The sequence below is a fragment of the Dicentrarchus labrax genome, unplaced genomic scaffold (assembly GCF_905237075.1).
Source record: "Dicentrarchus labrax unplaced genomic scaffold, dlabrax2021, whole genome shotgun sequence".
NCBI classification, from domain to species: Eukaryota; Metazoa; Chordata; class Actinopteri; family Moronidae; genus Dicentrarchus; species Dicentrarchus labrax.
The window spans coordinates 17,551,848-17,571,605 of record NW_026136723.1 but is presented as its reverse complement, the minus strand read 5'-3'; the positions used below and the strand labels follow the sequence as shown (position 1 = coordinate 17,571,605).

Genomic DNA, 19,758 nt, shown 5'->3' with positions numbered 1-19,758 from the left:
ACTTGTGAACCGTAAACAGATGTCTGAGTTGTGCTCAGTTCAACTTGTGAGTTTTCTTTTATTCAAAAGCAAATTTGAGGCCTGAACTAAGCATTATTAAAGAAAATGATCACATCTATTGTCCATACTGGCCCTGAAGAGATGAAAACATCCTTTAGACTATACAGTAAGGAAAAAGCAAAGTTGCAGATGCCTCACTTAGTTTTTTTTCTTGTTTCCCACCCCATTAACAATCATTTTAGTTTATCCTTTGATCCTTTCCAGTGGTCCAACCTCACAGGCGGCAAGATGTAGCAAAGGAGCACTGTTGGCAGGGAAATCAAACCAGTTAACTTTACTCTCCAATTCCCGCCCCTGGACAAGACAAGTACGTATCAGAACAAGGCAGCAACATAACTGCACTTTTACGGGCAGTCTGCGCGTTAATGTAGTGAAGATACTGATGCAAAGTCCAACCTCCTGCTGTCATTAATATTTACGTTTGGAGAAAAACCCTGTGAACTGAAGAGAAATTGATTTCATGCTGTGTAATGCAAACCATGACATTGGTTTTCTTTCTTCATGTTTTATTTTTCCATTATGATTTATCATTTTCTTCATAGAACTGGATAAATGGCACAAAAGTGCAAATCCCAGCATAATGAACAACTCTCACATAAAATAAATACAGCACCTTTTCAGCATCACTAAAATATTCTCAATATCCAGAAGTAATAAATACTGAATTTACCAAGTTTTTCAGTCTTCATTTACAAAACACAAAGACAACACACAATAGATTTTTGTGTCATATTGAACTTTTTTTGGAATTGTTTTCCTTGATCTTTTGTTCCACAAATTCCAAACTTGCACGTACAAACATCTACAGTTTCTACACACAGTACATAGAATTTTGAATTGAACTCACATTTAGAGTAGAACTTTTATCATTTAATAAACAGGTCAGAGTCAAACCAAAGAAAACGCAAACATAAAATCCTTCAGTCCAAACTACAGCGAAGGATCCTTGCAGTTCTTTGCAGATAGGAGTTGTTTTCTGGCATGGGTCGGCCCTTTTTTTTTTTTTTTTTCTCAGGATCCATTCAGGACTGATCTATGCTCCTAATATTTGAGAAGACAGAAACCATGCCATAAAAAATCCTCCATTCCTCTATCAGACTGCCATCATTAAGGGAAGTCTTCAGGCTGGTGTTCGCTTTATTTTGACAACATCCCATATCACTGCCGTCATCATAGATAAAACTCAAACCAGTAATCCTTTTGATAGTTTATACATATATATATATATATAGAATTAGAATTCTACACATAGCAACATTAAATAGTAAACTTACGTTTTGGACACGAGCTTCAATTTGACAGAGGGGCTCTTTTGATGAGTTGATAAACCGTGGTCCTTTTTGGATTTAAATCTGACTTCCTGTTTTCTCAGAATTGGGGAAAGCCTCCACGTTATTGCTTACACTTCCCCCTATTTAAATAGACTCACGTGGACAAAACAAGTTTATGTCAAATTGTACTTTTTGTTCATAATTTTTCCCTTTGCCTAAGCGTATTGCCCTTTTCCGGCCCTATCTTGTACCTCTGTGACAAGGTGAATTGCACGACTACAAGCGTCCTCCTCAGAAATTCAGGCTTATATATAAAAAAAGAGTTACCTGGGTCCAAGGTAAACAAAGGAGCACAGCCACCACTAACTTACTTTCAGAACACATACTCAAGTTTCACCAATTTTAACCCCACTTTGATTAAGAACAATCACTGCAAGCAACAAATCTATGTCATCATACAACAATGAAAACACTAGTTCTTGCTTTAGACAAAAACAGCTGGCATACAGGACGTCCAAAAAGTCAGACAATACGATACAAACATGCGTCACGATCGGTTGAATACAGAAGGATTAGGGGGTGAAGTCGTCTTTGTGAATTTAAGATGTGATCCTTCGTATTTCTGAGCAGAGAACAGACCGCACTTTATCTCTGAGACTGGCTATCTTTGATGTGGTTTGTTTTTAAAGACTGAACTATGTCAGCAAAAGAGCACCCGAGTCTATTATGAAGAACAAAACATTAAATTCTATACTGCATATATTGTGTTAGGTTGCTTTTTTTATCTTCTCATAGTGTAAATATATTTCCGTGGTCCCCAACTGAGCTGTTTTCATCACGGGGATGAAAACATCGCAACAGAAAAAAGTAGAAAAATATGTGACAGACAATTTAGAGTCAGCTTATACACGCACACCACACACACACACACACATCGACAAGAGCTTCAACAGTCTCTCCAACATAAACAAGACAGGAGACATCTGTTCATTAAATACGCACTTTGACTTTGTAGACAAACAGCTTGATCATCAGAATGTAATCTAGATTTGACAGCAATAATTCAACATTTTGGGAAATATTCTTCTTGTTAAAAGATCAATACTGCGCTCATGCCTGTGCGCTATGTACAAAGCCACAGCCAACAGGTGGTTAGCTTAGCTTAGCATAAAGACTGGAAACGGGCAAACAGCTAGCCTAGCTCTGTGCAAAGGTAATAAAACTCCAGTCTAATGGCATCCTGGCGTCAACTCCATACTTTACCCACCAACATGAGAGTGGTATTGATCTTTTAATCGGACTCTCAGCAATAAAATGAATAAGTGTACTTATCAAAATACTGAATTATTCTTTTAATGTCTCTCTCTCTCTCTCTCTCTCTCACTCACTCACTCACTCACTCACTCACTCACTCACACACACACACACACACACACACACACACACACACACACACACACACACACACACACACACACACACACACACACACACACAATCCAGAGGACGTCTTTAGGTCAAATAACATACTCTATTGGGTAGCAGCAGCCCCCATTTACTCACTCACTGATTGTCAGCACACATATTGATGTACACCTTTGGAGAAATGATACCGAAGTAGTGATATGTATAAAGAATGGTACTCAGTTAGATTAGTGATTGTTTCTAATTTAGGATCACATTTATTTTCCTGTTTACTTCTGTTATCCTTACAGATTGTTATCAACCGGTATCATACAGGAAAAGTGAGTAATAACTTTTCTTGTTTTCTGGCACAAACGGACGCAGTAAAAGAATGACAGGAACAGGAGCCCTTAAAATTAAATTAGGTGAGTGATTTGTAATCTCAGTTTTCTCTTTGTGCCACTCTGCCTGATCAATAGGACTTTTATTTTAACTGATTCTTCATCTTTTGGTCCAGTTTCATTTGAGCTTATGGGTATAATGAAGTCATATCATGACTTTAAAGAGGCATTAACTGCCTCAACTGCATTGATTGTATGTTTTGAACCTAAACATAAAAAGACAAAACAGCGAAACACTTAAGCAAACTGCTAAGAAAGACAGTGAGATGCGGTCAAAATCTCTTACTACTGTTACTGAGGTCAAGAATGAACTTTCACACTGAATTTAAATGACTTGTTTTGTGACTTCTTTTCATATTAAGGTTAACTGATGCAGTAATGTATATGGGACGAAGCCGGAAATATCAGACAACTATCTTGCATGTACAGTCATTTGGTGGAGTGGTGCTAAAACAAAATACCAGCTGTAATCGTGGTCTAAACATTTCACCACACCTGAGCTACTGCGTGAGTTATATGCTGATATAATTATGTCTAAATTAGCCTAAAACATTCTGCTGTTGGATCAGTAAATAAAGTCTTCGTGGCTGCACTGATTTGAATGAAATGACGTAATTTAAATGAATAAATCACTTTCTCTTGTCTCACATAACAAAGACATGCAATCCCACGCACACTCACACCACTAATTTAGGCAAATATAACACTATAGTATCTGCTCTCACATTTAGAACTTGACCAAAATCTGTCCCACAGACGTTCCTGTGTTGCAGGCATGAACACCATCACACTGCCACAGCTGTATGGTTCAACAACAGGGAGGGAAAATATTAGTTTAACACTGAACACTGAGGAGCTGGATCAAACTAGTCCCATTTACAACAGAGAATCCTGTGAAATGCATCTTCACCTGTGTGTGTTTTGAGGCTATAAGTAGAGGAGGAGACTGGATTTATGCAGGGACAAAGGGAAATTGTACTTAGTTTCTGAATAAATCAAGCCTCACTGGAATGTCTTAATATTATTTGGTAGAAAATAAGAGCTTGCAGGTCTTCAGTAGTAGGCAGCGGTCAAGAGTCATTGGCGGTTTTTAGAGAAAATATATTCACCCAAAGAAAATCTTTTCATCAAACACAAGCACATCGGTCTGAATGGAAATGTGAAGTGCACTGTAGCAGTAACATCACAGCAAATTAAAAAGCAGCACTGAAAGCCAGTCACTGAGGCCGAGGACAGACAATAAAGAAGAATACTGCAATCATAACTGAAAATCGACCACATACATAAAGTAAATCTTTTCATGGTTTCCCCCCTAAATGGCTTTTTTTCAGTCTCATCTCTTCATTTGACATCTCTGTCTTCTCAATTGATATTGTAGATCTGGTAAGGTCGGGTCAGTGATAGAAAACTCCTAGGAATTAACATTTATCCTTACTGCACGCCACAATTTGTACTGCATTACCCTGCGCATTTTACACTTTTAAAAAGATCTGATGTTGTTGACAGTGTAGCTGAAAGTATTTATTTCTAAATCTGCGCTGCTCTTCTCTTAATCACTGTGGCTCTGTATAGACTTTGAATGATGCAATCCATATTTCAAAGGATTCTGGGCTTACGATGGGGATGGCAGTCTGTTCTGTTGGTGTGTGTGACGGGCAGCGCTGAAGCTCTCAGGGGTGTTCGGGCTCTAATTGTCAAACACACACTCCAGCTGTGCCCTGCTGCCCACTGCTGGTCATTTTCTTTACTGCAACACTTGGCCTCGTGTTTCAGGCAACTTTGTTGCAAGGAAACTACCTGCAGCGAGCGCGCCGGCAGCAAATAAGATGGGTATGGCCTTGGTGATGCCGACAAATGACTGGAAGATGCTGATGCCCAAGACGGCCGCCAGCTTACAGAGGGCATTCAGGAAGCCGAATGCTGTGGTCCTGAACACAAGAAAAGAGGGACAAACACAATCAGAGTTAGGAGTTTAAATAACTGATGGAAAGAGGAGGATTTTTAATAATACTGATCATTAATTCTCTAATTTAAGCTGATCTGCCTTCAGTGCATTTGAACATGTTTAGTTTTCCTTTTCTACACTTTGTTATTTATAGCACAGATCAGTCAAAGTATAATTGCAATTGTTTTTTTGTACTTTTGATGGTACTGTTAGTAGTAGTACTCGTTGTTGTTTATTTTTGATATTTTTGGTTTATTGTGTCATGTACATGCAAGTTCTCAGCCCATATGGATTTAAAAGACAACAAAGATACTGTTGCCATGGTGAAACATTTGTCAGACAAGAAGGGTTTTGTCTCTTCTCATAAACTCTACAAATAAACATATGCCAAAAATAAGGTGTCCTTACCAAAACACAACTCAACTCTCTATAATAATCCCAACCAGAGAGAGTTACTAAGGGCATTTTTAGTATAATCCTTAAATCATCAATAAAACATTTAAATGGACTCTGCCTTCAGTTAAATCATATTACAAACAAGCCTACCTGTTAAAAAAAACTAATAAACATATGAAATATGTAGCTGGAGCCAGCAGACAGTTAGCTTGGCATAAAGACTGGTAACAGCAAACTAACCTGGCTGTTCCTTTAATTAACCTAAGCACTAAAAACTGTTTGTAAAAGGAAGCAGGTGTGTTTCTCCTGCACTAAAATTCAGTTGGGTGAGCTGCCTTAAAAAAAACAGCAAGTCAGGAAAAACGGAATAAGTTCAGAGGTCAAAAACAACAAAAAGAATCATCTCATGTGCTGATCCTTTGGGTATATCTATTTGAAATCAACCTGAAGCCTTCACCAGAGCGCAACAGTAAGCTCTCTTTGTAAAGGACACATCATGTGATCACCAATCAACAGAAACAAACTGCAATATACATTGTCAGGAAAACATAAAAATAACTCATAAAAACCCTATGCTGCCACGAGTTGGTGCATCTCATGTTACCTTTTGTCCGAGGGGTAGAGCTCCACTGTTATCACATCCAGGGCGTTCCACGAGGCGATGCTGATGCCACCAAACAGACACAAGAGGGCGATCATCCCTGATTCACTGTTGCCGAACATCAGGAAGAAACAGCTGATGCAAGATATGACACTGGATCCCGCTGGAGAGAAGAATGACAGTCACATTAGGTCAAAGAGCCTCTATGGTCATGAGCGAATTATCTGCATTGATTAGATTTACCCACCCAGCATCCTTAAACGGCCAATTTTGTCCATTAATAGAGCCGACACAATGTTGCCAGGCAACACTGCCAACGTGCCGAGGAAGTTAACAAAGTATATCATGTAGGCATTGTTGAAGTCGTCGCTGAAGTCGAGTATGCAGCCCTCCTTGTTGTGGAGAAACGTGCTGTTGACCAGTTTACAGTCGACAAACCTGTATTTGAACAAATCTGATTAAAGAGAAAGAGAAAGAGGTGTTATTGCTCAGTAATATTAAATCTAAAGAATAATCTATAGCTTTTGTAACCCTAACTTTTACAGTTGCTTACAGTTTTACAAAATCTCCATGTTTTCTACCAGATGAGAGAAGAGATGAGTATGAATAGCTTATAAATAAAAGCTGCTGTGCTCTTCGTGGCAAAGAGTTGGGCAAAAACATTAGCAATAGAAAAAAATTTTCATTATTATGAAAAGCAGGTATTTCTTATACTTTGATTGAGGAACATTCATTGTGTCCCATCAACGTCTGAAACCAAACCTACAGTATGTGCATACTGGCATAATAGATGATTGGTTTTCCTAAAACATGGAAAAAGGGGGGATTGAATTATCTCTCAGCAAAAGAAACCAGGACATTTGCAAACCACTCCACAACCAGTCCTCTGTCAGCGGCTGTTTTTAATCAAAATTCCTTAACGGCAGAGACTTAACAAAAACACAGCATCCATCACTAGAACTTCTTCAAATAAATAATAGGAGGAAAAAAATATAGAAGCGGTCAGAGGAGGTTGCATTGTCTATCAAAAACCAGTTTTCCTCCAGGTTACAAGCTCTGTTACTTTATTCTCTTTTCATACTTTGCTGCCTGCAGCAGCACAAGCAGCATGATTAGATTTTCTGATGACACTGGTGAAATTGCTTCATAACCTATAACAGCTTTATTAAAGGGAGTCAGGCACAAAAGTGCTTTTGAGTGATCATAAAATTTTTAGATGCACAAATGACATAAACATAAAAGAATGTATCGTTGGCTTCGGGGATGAGAAGATACAGCTGCTGTAAAAGCTGCTGTGAGAGTGAAGATGTTTGAGATTTAAGACTTGTTGTTAGCAGAGAAACAGCTCATCGATTTTCTCAGGCAGAATTTGACATGTTGATTTAAAGCAGAAATTAAAACCATGCAGCAAAAAAAAAAACCCACCCTGGACTACAGCAATGTGTGTTAAATGATCTCTTTGTGCATGTTTGTGCACAGTTACACACTTACAGTATAAAAGATTCACGTACAAATGAGCAAAGATACGACTGTACTTTTCAAGAACAAAAAAGAAAGACAGACAGGACACGACATACATTTTGTCATCTCAACACACACACAGGTTTGTCATGTCGAGTCTAAGAAGAACTTTGGTTCTGACTATCCAGTTAACACATTCTTATATCTGTTTTACTTAATCATGAAGATCTGTTTCACGGGGGGGGGCTTCACTGACAGCAATTCTCTCTTTTTCTAGAAACTCCTCGAACACATTCACATACAGATACACACATTCCCACCTGGAAGCTGCACAGTACAGCCACAGTCTGATCTGTGGCCACTGAGCTTCTCCACTGGGGCGGTTGGGGTTGAGGGCCTTGCTCAAGGGCACCTCTGTTGTGGTAACGAGGGAAAGTGGTGGTAACGAGGGAAAGTGGTGGTAACGAGGGAAAGTGGTGGTAACAAGGAAAAGTGGTGGTAACGAGGAAAAGTGGTGGTAACAAGGGAAAGGGGTGGTAACAAGGGAAAGTGGTGGTAACGAGGGTTTCTCGTTACCACGAGCAGCCTTTCTTTCCCTGCCAGTCCAGGGAATTGAACATCGCTTCTCTAACCTTTAGGTTGAAGAGGCAGTGGTGGCCAGTGCCGCCTACCTCTTCTGTCAGAAGAGTCTGGGCCGGATTTGTTTACGTTGCTACGGTAACAGTGCTACGCCAGTGTAACCCAGGGATACTAGCAACAGAGTGTTTCTATGGTTGCAGTCCTGCTGAACTCCTCCTTGTCTCTATTTTTACTTTAAGTTGCAATAAAAACAAATAAAAATTCACATTTAATCTAACACTATTCGTGTTTTTGCAGTGCAGCTGTTTAATTATTATAATTAAAACTAGTGCACAGCAGATCACTTTATAGCTGCACTAATGAGTATCTTATACTAACATTGGATCAAATAACTATATGTAAGGTAAAAGAAGACACTCACATATATAATTATCAACACACCCTGCTGTTCCCATCAGCTCTACAGAGCGTTTTACTGTCTTTTTACTCTGCTTTGGTTCCAAGGCCCACAGATTTACTGTTTTGGCTCGCTGCGTTCATCAGTGTTGTTTCCAGATGCAGTGAGCAGCTGTTTTCAACAAAAGAAGCACTGATAAACTAACTGTACGCTACATGTCCAACCCCAAAAGGCGGACAGACAAAGTAAGCGAGTACCTGGTTAACATAGTGGAGCATTAAGCAGCTAAAGAGCCAGATATTTGGCCTCAGGAGCTAAAAGGAGAGTGATTTTTAGACTAACAATTGCTTGGTGGCCAGAAACACGACTCCAAATGAATACTAATGTTGCTCGATGTCTTCTAGATGGGTGACTAGGCAACTGTTTGCAAACACACTTCACCATAACAACTTGTAAGGTTTTTACGTCTCTTTTCTCTTGACATTTTATAGACTAAATGACTACATTTTAAAGATTTATCAATAATTAATCATACTGATATAGTGATACTGACTGTCCTCACTACTATCAAAACACCAGTGAAGTTATGTTAATATTTACCTGTGTTATAGAACAAACTTGCAACAAAGGTGCAGTTTCTGAAGAAGGTGTGTGTGGAGGTGATGTCCTCAAAGTAGCACTCCTCGAACACAGAGTCTTCAAACACCATGGACTTCATCTTCAGGTTGAGGAACCTGGCGAACAGGTCACAGGTTTTAGTTTTATATTGTTGTATGTTTGCAATTCACATCAATCATCAGTTTGGATTTTACTAACATCGACTCAGAACTGCCGACTGATGTAGATTAGCTGGCTAGTTAGCACCCTTTTTGCTCATATTAGCTAGATAATTTAACCAGCTTCAAAATGTGGCTGTCTTTTATAGACGAGCCTAGCACATAGCATATCTAAGTACAGGAAAGAGTAAAGCTGACAGAGGCTTACTCAACTGTTATTGGAGCACAGAGCAAGAAGGGGCGGGACTTAAGAAGGGACAATTGTCCAGGAACAAAAACTGTGGCTCACACAGCACTTACTTGTCATTGAAGTAGTGTCCTTCGCGATGAATTTGGTTTTCGAGGGTGAAGTTAAAAGTCACATGCTCCACTCGTTCCTTCGTGAAGGTCTTTGTGCGTGATTCATATTCCTGCTTCTGGATGTATTTGATCATGTCTGGGAACCACACCGTCAGACCATAGTAGCTGCAAGGTTTTAAGAGTCAGGACAGATGAAATAAGGGTCAAAAGTGAACGTGATTCACCACATAGCAAAGGTTTTATGAGTCTGTAGTTTACCTGAAAGACATGGTAAACCAAACAGCCATGAGCATGAAAGTCGTCCGTTTATATTCTGGGCTGAAGCAGGCAAGAATGTTATTCCGTATCTGCAACATACGAACAAGAAAACACAACTTTTGATAAAGAAAACTTGGGAGACCAGATTTAAACTATTATAACAGATGCTCTAACTTTAATCTGATGACTCTGTAATATCTCAGTTTACATTTCTGAGCTGTAACATGCAACTTGTTGAGCTAGAATTCACTTGGAAGTAACGCAACACGACAGCAACCAGGCTGCTCTGAAGCTACATCTTTACAGCTTCAACTTTAAGACTGGAGACTTTTCAGTAAGAATTAGGCAGGTGGTGCAGTAGCAGATTCAGAAGAAAATGGAGGGTGTAGGCGTTTAACAGAACGTAGGCTGAATGCAAATTAAAATCAGGCACAAAGCTAAAGTTTCTGCCTGGAGCAGTAGTGCTGCAACAATGTGCAACACAATGAAAGAGTAAGTTTAAACACAATAAAGTCAAATACTAACATAAAATAATAATGCAACAAATAAGAACTACCAGGACAAAATGCAAATTTTTTGTTTGCGTTTGTTTCATCAAGTTAGATAAAAAACAGAGAAAATAGAAAGTCTGCACTCATAAAATCTGACGTAAGTCATAATTCAAAATAATTCATAAGGAAAAGATGGCATTTTAAACCTCTTAGCTACTCTTGGCCTCCTACGCCTCCATCCACACTGTTCATTTGCACTGATGCCAGCTCCACTGTGGCCTTTTACAGGCATGCCCCCAAGCAGTGAAATGCCTCATACTCTGGTACAATAATTGTAATACTGCATTTTTAAAGGAGCAATGACCTCAGATATGATCTCAGGGGTGTTTTATTTCACCCTTTTAAAAAGTTGTTGCAGTTTTGGTTCAGAGCTGCCTCCACAACAATGAATCTTCTAGTTGTTTAAACAAAACCCCTGATTAAAGAAAGTATATACACTGTATGTGAATTATATTTTTAAAACCATATGAGTTTTCACCCCTTCTTCACTTCACTCACCTGTTGGGAGAGGCTCATAATCTTCAGTCGGTAGCGCTTCCAGACTGGAGTATCAGTGCCAGTGTCCACCAACTCATCCATCTGTTTCACCGTCTTAATTGTGGTGACCTTGCATGAAAGAGACACAAATCTTTCAGAGATATTCCTCCAGCCAGATGTCAGGGATGGAACTTTGACGTATTGTTTTTTAATTATTACAAGTGGTATTTCTGAAAAGACTTCGTGAAACTTAGACTTGTTTGACTAAAATATAAGTATTGTACCATGTGTTGTTTTTTTGAGTTTTTTCTTTCAATTGTTTTAATGCCAACAGTGAAATGTAGAAATGTGCAAGCAGCTGTTGTATGGATCTATAAGAAGGATAACGATTTGAAAGTAGAAGGAAAACAATTTTATGTACCCGAAGAAAAGCTTTGGTTTAAACATTTCTAGTTTATGTATCTGCTAGAATACAATGGATGTTGGGAAAGTCATAGAGCTGTCATCTCTAGTAGAAATGGTCCAAGCTGTGTATATTGTACTTTTTGATTACTGTGCAGCTGACACTAAAAACAGCCAGTGACCTTTGATGCGTGTCATTCCCAATCTCCGTCCTCCGTCCTTACCCGTCATCTCTCTAATGTCGACTATCCAATAAAGGCATAAAATGCCCCAAAACGTTATTTAAAAAACTACATTTGGATCCCTTCCTGTGAAGATGTTCAATTACTTTAATGGAGGTATTGTTTGTGAGCTTAATATAACCATATACTCACAGAAAACACCTTCTCTGGGCATCCCTTTGCGCGCATGTTAGTGTCGTGAACTTGCTTCAGAATCATCCAGCCTTCGTCATGTTTGCCATTCTGTTTGGGAGAAAAGTAAACATCTCCTGTGTTTTCTGCATGCATTTATACCCAGTAATTTAAACATTTAGAAGAAGAAATCTGTAGTTTTATGTCAGTAATAACTCATATGAGAGTAACTGTCAACAAGCACATCTGCTAACCTCTAAGTAGAAGCGTGGGCTCTCTGGCATGGCACTGAGGGCAGCGATGGCTGCAACACAAGGGAATGCGCACACTAACACAAACACACGCCAGCTATGGAACTGATATGCCGAGCCCATCTGGAAACTCCATCCTGAGAAGACAAAAAAGCACGACCAACATGAAGAAATGAGCTCACACCTTAGACTTCTTTCACTTTGTCCCACGAATGTGAGTCAAGTCAATAGCAGGTACGGTCAGAAAATACATCTTTATGAAGCATAGTCTGCAATGTATCTAATTTGATGTGACACAGTATGAGCCATGTTCTTATTTTTCCTCCCCCAAGGGAATTCAGAGGTCACGACTCTGGAAATAGTTTGGCTAGCAAACAAACTTACACCTGGTTTCAGCAACCGGCTCACCCTGCTGCCAAAGCCAAAGCTCAAAATTGTGTGTTTACACTTTGTTTCCTGCAAAAATATCAAAATTTAAAGGAATATTTTGGGGAAAATATACCATTTTGCTTTCTGGCGATAGAAGTCAGCAGTCATTTAGCTTAGCTTGGCATAAAGACTTGAGACAGCTATCATGGCTCTGTCCAAAGGTAACAAAATCAGCAGACTAGTGCCTCTAAAGCGCACTAATTAAAACAATTATATAACGTTTGTTTAATACGAACAAAAAGTGTAAAAACAACAATTCACAATTTTGCAGGAGGCTGTGAATACTTCTTGGCTTTGGGCACAGTGCCTGGCACAACTGCTCTGGTATTACATGTTATTTAGTGAGCTTTACCTTTATCTGGTAGACCGATTTTGTCCCCTTTGGCCAGAGCCAGGCTAGTTTCCCCCTGTCTTTATGCTAAGCTAAGCTAAGATAACTGGCTATAGCCTTATATTTAATGCACAAACATATCAAGAGTGGTATCGATCTTCTCATCCAACTCCTGGCAAGGAAGCAAATAAGTGTATTCCCTAAAATGTTGAACTATTGCCTCCTCAAAATGAGAACGATCTGCTAGCTTGGGCAGTGCAGAGGTAGCTAGACATAACCTCGTGAATTCAGGGATAGGTTACTGTACTCACCATAATGTGGGATTATAGCCCAGGCCATCGCAGATGCGTATATTCCCCCAATCATCCAGAACATGCAGAGCCAACTGAGGTGCTCGCCACGCTTTTCTTGGGACAGAAACTCAGAGTAGTAGGAAAACACGATGGGAATTGAGCCACCAATCCTGCAAAGATCAGAAACCAGCTGAGCCCAGTATTTAAGAGCAAAGATCCAGAGATGCACACAGAGTTTAGGTTGTCAGATTAATAGCATTCTGTACATAGAAATAAGAGTCATTTTTAAATATCCTAAAGCACCATATATATCATATTACCATAACATGGTATCATATCGAGAGAGAGATAATTACCTTAAACTCCTGCATGTAAAACTAGAGTAACTAGACCTTTTACAAGTGGAGGCACCAGTTCGGATCTACGACCTTTAATTTACTGCACTGCTTGTTTTCTTCAGTCACTGAAGCTTTAACATTATTTGCTTCAATTACTCCATCACCATGGTGCAAAACTAACTCACAGAAGCTCTGTAGGAAAGTGATTGATTTCACCACAATCTCAATTTGTCACTTCACTAAACCAGAGAAACTGCTCTTTTTTAATGAATTAAAGACTTGAGTGTTCAGAAAGTTTAATATATGCTGGAATACTAAAGATCTACAATTAATAGTAATAATTACCAAACTCAAAATGCTGCAGTCAGAAGTACAACATAGTTCATCTCAAGATTGCAGCTTTTGGAAGATTGAGTATACTGGTTTTTTAATAATTGTAGTTACTCATTTTTATGTAATAGCTTCCCACAACTCATGTGTGATGGTTAAAATGTGCTTTTGCACTTCTTTGTATTTTTGTGTTTTCCTTGGCCCTGCTGGATTGATCTGTAGAATATCAGTGAAACAACTTTTTCTATTTACCCAACACCTGAGAGAAGCCGGCAAAACAGAAAGGTGCTGTAGCCCTGAACGAAGGAGGAGAAGAAGGAGAAGACACTATTGATGGAGAGAGAGATGAGAAGAGACTGCCGACGGCCTATTCGGTCAGCCAGAGCCCCCCAGAGGAAAGCCCCAACCATCATCCCAAAATATACAATCAGACCTGTGGAGAGAGCAGAGGAAATTAAACTGTAACAAATGTCAATACAAAATGTCAGTGTTTACTGCAGAACTCTTTATTTACTGCTACAAATATGTCTGTCCAGTATTCTTTATTTCTGCAACACTCCTGTGAGATTATGGGCTTTGCAGGCTCATGCTTATTTGGCTGACAGCTGGCCTTTACGAGACAGGCAGACGACACTTTTTTATTTTATTTCTTTATTTTTCTTGTTGTCAATAAATCCCAGGAGAACTCCAAGCCCTTTAACAAACAGGGCACAAATATATAGTCTCAGTAAGCCTATAATTTCCTTAAACAGCGGGGCACTGTAGTTTTTAGTAAACTCAAACAGGAGTAAATTGTTTTATTTGTTGGGGACTATTTTCAGCCGCAGATTAATACACATTTGGTGCTTTGTTTCATTGATGTGTTCTGAATAATGGTTTTTGGACAACAATTAAGCTATGTAGCCCAGAGGAATATGCAGCAAATACTTAACAGGTTAACAGGATCAATTCATTGTTGGTTTTGGAGATTTGTTGACAATAAGATAAATATGGACAATAGACAACCTTTGAGCAACATAAAAAATTGTGACACACAAACCAGAACTTGTACAACGGAAGGAGGAGACACAGTCAACTGTAAGAGTCTTACCTAGCATGCTTTTGTTAGGTTCAGACAGGCACATATCCTTCTCAGCGCTGGGCAGGACGAACCCGACCACAAAGATCTCCACGCCATCTGCCATGAGAGCCAGCCCCAGCACAAAGTACAGGGTCCACTGGAACTTCCCGTGACCACATTCTTGTAAAATGGTCTCGTACTGTTGAGCCAGCTCTTCCTGGTCCTTCCTCCTCTCTGCCTCGGACACTCCGATATCTGTGAACTGCTGAGCACCGGCTTTCACCGAGCCCGGGCCTCCAGCCAGGCTGCCTTTGCCTGATTCAGCCCTTGGAATTCCTTGGTACTCTCCCTCGTAGATTTCATCATCCTCATCGTGACCCTCTGTAGAGTCACTGTGGCCGCCCTCGTCGTCATTGGCTGCCTGGCTATCTCCACGGTAGTAGCCTCCATCCTGGCTTCCCTGCATGGGGTAGTCATCATCATCGTCCTCTTCAAAACGGCTGTAGGAGCGCTTGCTGTACTCATCGGTCACCCGATCCACTGAACGGCCGACCTTCTTAGATGCTTGCCTCTTGACTTCTTTGGCAATGTCTTTGGCACCTTTTATGAAGGCAGTCCGGTTTTGGTAACCGTCCTCCATTTTAAAGAGGTTCGCAAGAAGCAAAAGGGGTCAAAAATTTAGTGGAGAGGGCACCTGAACGTGCTGGGACTTCAGTTTGTTCAGGATACACCTCACAGACTTGAAGAGTTGACTCCGGCTGACTTGACCGACAACAGGCTGGGGAGAAAATGGAAATATAGATTAGCCAACATTTACTTTTTTCATAATCATTCAGGCATGTAGTTGTAGATTTCATAGAAAGATGCTTTGTTGTCAAGAGAGACATTTAATAGAAGCTTCAAAAGCAAGAGTGCACATTTCTGGTGACCCAATTGATGCATTACTCAACAGGGTGCTCCGGTGCTTGAGCATGTCAAATGACAACAAAGAGACACAAAACAACCACAAAGATGTAAAAAATGACTACAAAGGGGTGCAAAGTTACAATAAAGAGACACAAATCAACAATAGCGACACAAAATTATATAGAAAATTAGTACAAAGAGATACAAAATGACTAGAAACAGACACAAAATGCACAAAGAGGTGCAAAATAACTACAAATAGACAGAAAATGACAGGACAATAAAAAACATTACAGAGATACAAAGACACCAATTGACTACAAAGAGACACAAAATGACAAGATATGGAACATTTAGATATACATATTATAACATATATAGAGAGATAAAAATACGTATTTATACAGGTCTATGTATAGATCTGTCCATTCAGCTAACCAGCTTTTAATGGTATGTTTACAGGCACCTGTTGCATTTTCCATATATGCGCAGCATGTGTTCACTGCTGAGTCACAGATGGGCCTGAGCAGTAATTACAGGGCGAGGCATCAAGCCTTGAATAGTGAGAGTGGTTTTAATGGATGTCTCTTGGTGCAGAAATGGCCTAAATGCCTCTGTTTATGTTCATGGAGGAGAGCTACAGTACATGACCATGACTCAAATGCAATGTGACTGAGATAATGCTCAACAGGATCAGACACTAGTTTGGGATAAAAGGACACCACTGTAAGGCCCTCATCATCTGTAAGGCCCTCATCATCCTGTAACAAGACTCACAAAATCCTGCATTAAATGTGAGTTTTTTAATAGTTTAAGCAATTGAATATCAGGCTTGACAGTAATACATATATAAATATATATAAATAAAGTATACTTCTTGGGTTAGTCACATAAACATTCCTTAATTGAAAAAGCGTTCTATTTGCTGATTTAGAGGAGCTGTGTGCGAAAACAAATGAGGCTTGAAATTGAGAAAAAGCAGCCAGAAAACTGATGTCCATTTCACTTGTCTGCTGCAGTATCACATCTCCTTTTGAAAAAACAACATTTATAAGGCAATGACTCGCATAGTTCACTGACAATACCCACATCCATATGGTTTTGTATTAAGACACTGTGTGCCCCGGGTCATTGTGCAATAAAACAACATGTCACTTTGATTTTGTGATGCAGTGAAACAACAGACACAGAATGAAAGACATCACCGCAGCGCTCACATTGACCCCTGTTTCAAAAACGAGGTCTGACAGGTAATAACGGGGCTGACAGAGCTTTAGATGTCTGGTATACAGTATAAAGGTCCAGACACAGGATTTTAGAAATACTGAGCTCAGGGGTCAGAATCCGCTGTATTTAATTTAATGGTTTTTGTCTTCTTCATTCATTTTCTGTAAATTGTATCCCCCTACATGATGGTCTAAATGTAACTTCAAAGACTACTCCACACTACCATTATTAGATTCTGACAGTGAAATATTAAATACCTTCATTATGTTTTTATTCATTTTCATATCTTTGGACTAAAATCAGTCATTTACAAATATATTTTGGCAAACAACACAAACAACTTCTACTGCCATTGTTTGGTTTTTCCATTCTGGCTCCATTAAAAAGGCAACCTGCTCCCTCTGTAGATAAAAACCGCGCATTTTTAAGGTAATGAAAACACATTTCCTATAGACAGGTGATTATACACTAATGAAAACATATCAATGAATATTATATTCCATTTCTGCCAATAGAGCCTCCTAAATGTTACACACTGGACCATTAAAACCTACCATGTGCAACCACAGTAGAACTAAACTGCTCTTTAGGTTGTTTAAATCCCCAAATTAACATAAGCAAATGCTGAGTATATGAGAACCACGCTGATAGCTACAATCATCAATATCCTGTATAGCTTTGATTCACACAGATGAATACTAGCTATGTTTAAAAAAATGTAAATGGTTTTGTATTCAAAGTTATCTAACATATACAATACACTTATGTCAGATCAGTATCCTCATTAGAGCACAACACACATTTGAGTTATGTTTAATTTAATTCAAACATCCTCTCCAGTCATGAGGGCACAGAGCCTTCGCTGTCAGCATGACGAGCAGATTTACTGGCACTGATCAAAGGCACCCCACAGGCCTGGTCAGCCAGGCTAAACTGTAGGACACTAACCTAATAATATCTTGGAGTCAAGCACTTACAGGCCTGTAATCACGATCCCTTATGAACGTAAGAACACAAACTGCATAAAACAATACGGCCGTGTGGAGAGGAAACAACAAGACAGCAGATCTGTTTTTTTTAAAGCCCCTGCAGACAGACTGTCTATCTGCATAGGGGTTTTCAGGTGTCATGGCTTACTGAGACAATAACATAAAACACAGCCATCATTAATAACATCAGCACTTTTCCTACTATGACAAGTCGAAGTGTCTGCTGTGAAAAAAAGACCTACAATGTTGGAATAACCTACGTCTTTATGGCTTTTTTTAAAACCATTTTTGGGTTAGTTTGGTACGATAGCCCTTTTTTCCCAGCAGACATTTTGACTTGTCACCGAAGAAGAAGCACAGGTGTTACTAATGTTGTTAACGATGGCTCTGTTCGCCAAGACGGTGTGAAAGTGAGCCTATTTTAACAGCCAAAATGTGTCTGCACAGTATAGAAAGCAAAGCTTCATGTCCATGTCGATTTCAGAGGATTAAATACTGGTAAAAAAATTAGTCACTGTAGGTGTATTACAGAAATAAACCTCAATAAAAACCAACAGATAGATAGATAGATAGATAGATAGATAGATAGATAGATAGATAGATAGATAGATTAATCTTTCATGCAACAGGTAAGATACATATACACTCCTTCAATTCTGTTTTTTTCCTCTTTTTCACTAAAAATTGTAAAAGCAAACACTATTCAGACTCAAACAACGGCTTTAAACACACTTTCTTTAACATCTTCCCTGTTGTCAAGTTGACAGCTTCTCTACAACCCCAGGCAGCCAGCAACACAGAGCCCTTCTCAGTGGAAAAGAGCAGGCAAGAGGATGAGGGGGGGGGGGATATTATTGCTCCCCTGGTTGGAGCAAACCCTTTTATCATTTATTTTGTTTGTCTTTTTTTTTCCTCCCCCCATTCAAAAATCAATCAGCTCACCACTTCCTGGCAAGGCCAAGCAGGGCAGATAGCCATCACATCATCACAGGCACGCTAGATTATGATAGCAGTGGGAGATCAGTCGTGAAGTGTCGTGATGAAAAATCGGGACACCTGAAGATAACATTAACGACATTATCTTCCTGCAGGCCTACAATGTTATAATATTTGTGCTGTGGTGTTTCAGTTTCTTGCACAGTTGCTAGATTCCAGCAATTGACCAAAAAAAATTAAATAAAAGCAGATGTAAGCCTCCAGTCCAGCTATAACCATCTTCACAGATGTTAAGAAGAAAAGAAAAAAAGGCCTAGTCGCTAACAGGCCAATTTCCACAGCTCACAAATATACGGCCGGATTAAAATATAAATGTGTCACAAATAGCAGCAGGATTGTCTGCTCGCCTGCATCCTGACATCTGAGCTCATTCTTAGAAATCACAGAGGCAGCAGCTCGTCACGACTTGGATTAGATTATAGATAGGCCCGATTCACAAAATCGATTTTAATTGCTGTGTGAAGCAAACGGTTGGAGAACACGCCCCATCGTTTCTTCCTCATGATGTCTTAATGCCCTAAAATACAAAATAAAAAACATACCGCTTACAAGACGCCATCAACCGCATACAGTTAATTATTATTCACCTTTTTTTTTATCCCTGCGACGCGGTCCCTCTTCTACCTCTTCTTCAGCCCCGCTGGAGATGGTGGTGATGAGGAGGATGAGGAGGAGGATGAGGATGATGGTGCGTACGAGGCTGTTGCTGTAAACCGAGTGGAGTGGTGATGATGCTGCGCGGTCCGGAGGAGGAGAGAGAAGCCCACACCATCCACGCACACTCAGTGATGTGCAGGGGTCCCCTCCCCCCACGCAAGAAAAAAAAAAAAAAAAAAAAACTCACGAGCGCACGAGCACTTTAACGCCTTCATATCTGGAGGGGGTTTTGGCGCATATCTGCACACAATCTGCGCTCGTTTTTCTCCAGCTTTTGGCACGGGCTGGTGCGCCTTTTACACTGCGGTTTATGCGTCTT

The 19,758-nt window shown here is 39.7% G+C and overlaps 1 protein-coding gene across 1 annotated transcript; it reads right to left on the bottom strand.

Moving 5' to 3' along the window:
- Nucleotides 1-549: 549 nt before the first annotated feature.
- On the bottom strand, nucleotides 550-19,571 carry LOC127357681 (synaptic vesicle glycoprotein 2A-like). Its single transcript, XM_051390031.1, has 13 exons — nucleotides 19,370-19,571; nucleotides 14,695-15,442; nucleotides 13,857-14,037; nucleotides 12,955-13,106; nucleotides 11,887-12,020; nucleotides 11,654-11,743; nucleotides 10,899-11,006; nucleotides 9,850-9,938; nucleotides 9,592-9,756; nucleotides 9,116-9,249; nucleotides 6,326-6,532; nucleotides 6,082-6,241; nucleotides 550-5,064 (listed from the first exon to the last, which is right to left on the bottom strand). The coding sequence occupies exons 2-13, from the start codon at nucleotides 15,302-15,304 to the stop codon at nucleotides 4,881-4,883; spliced, it is 2,214 nt and encodes a 737-aa protein (XP_051245991.1). The 5' UTR covers nucleotides 15,305-15,442; nucleotides 19,370-19,571; the 3' UTR covers nucleotides 550-4,880.
- Nucleotides 19,572-19,758: the final 187 nt, after the last annotated feature.

Excerpts from the sequence above, each read along its gene's own strand:
- LOC127357681 (XM_051390031.1), bottom strand. The coding sequence starts at position 15,304 with ATGGAGGACGGTTACCAAAACCGGACTGCCTTCATAAAAGGTGCCAAA. Across the intron at positions 11,007-11,653 it reads GCCCAGAGAAGGTGTTTTCT|GTCACCACAATTAAGACGGT; the intron begins GTGAGTATATGG and ends CTTTCATGCAAG. Across the intron at positions 5,065-6,081 it reads CTCTACCCCTCGGACAAAAG|GACCACAGCATTCGGCTTCC; the intron begins GTAACATGAGAT and ends TCTTGTGTTCAG.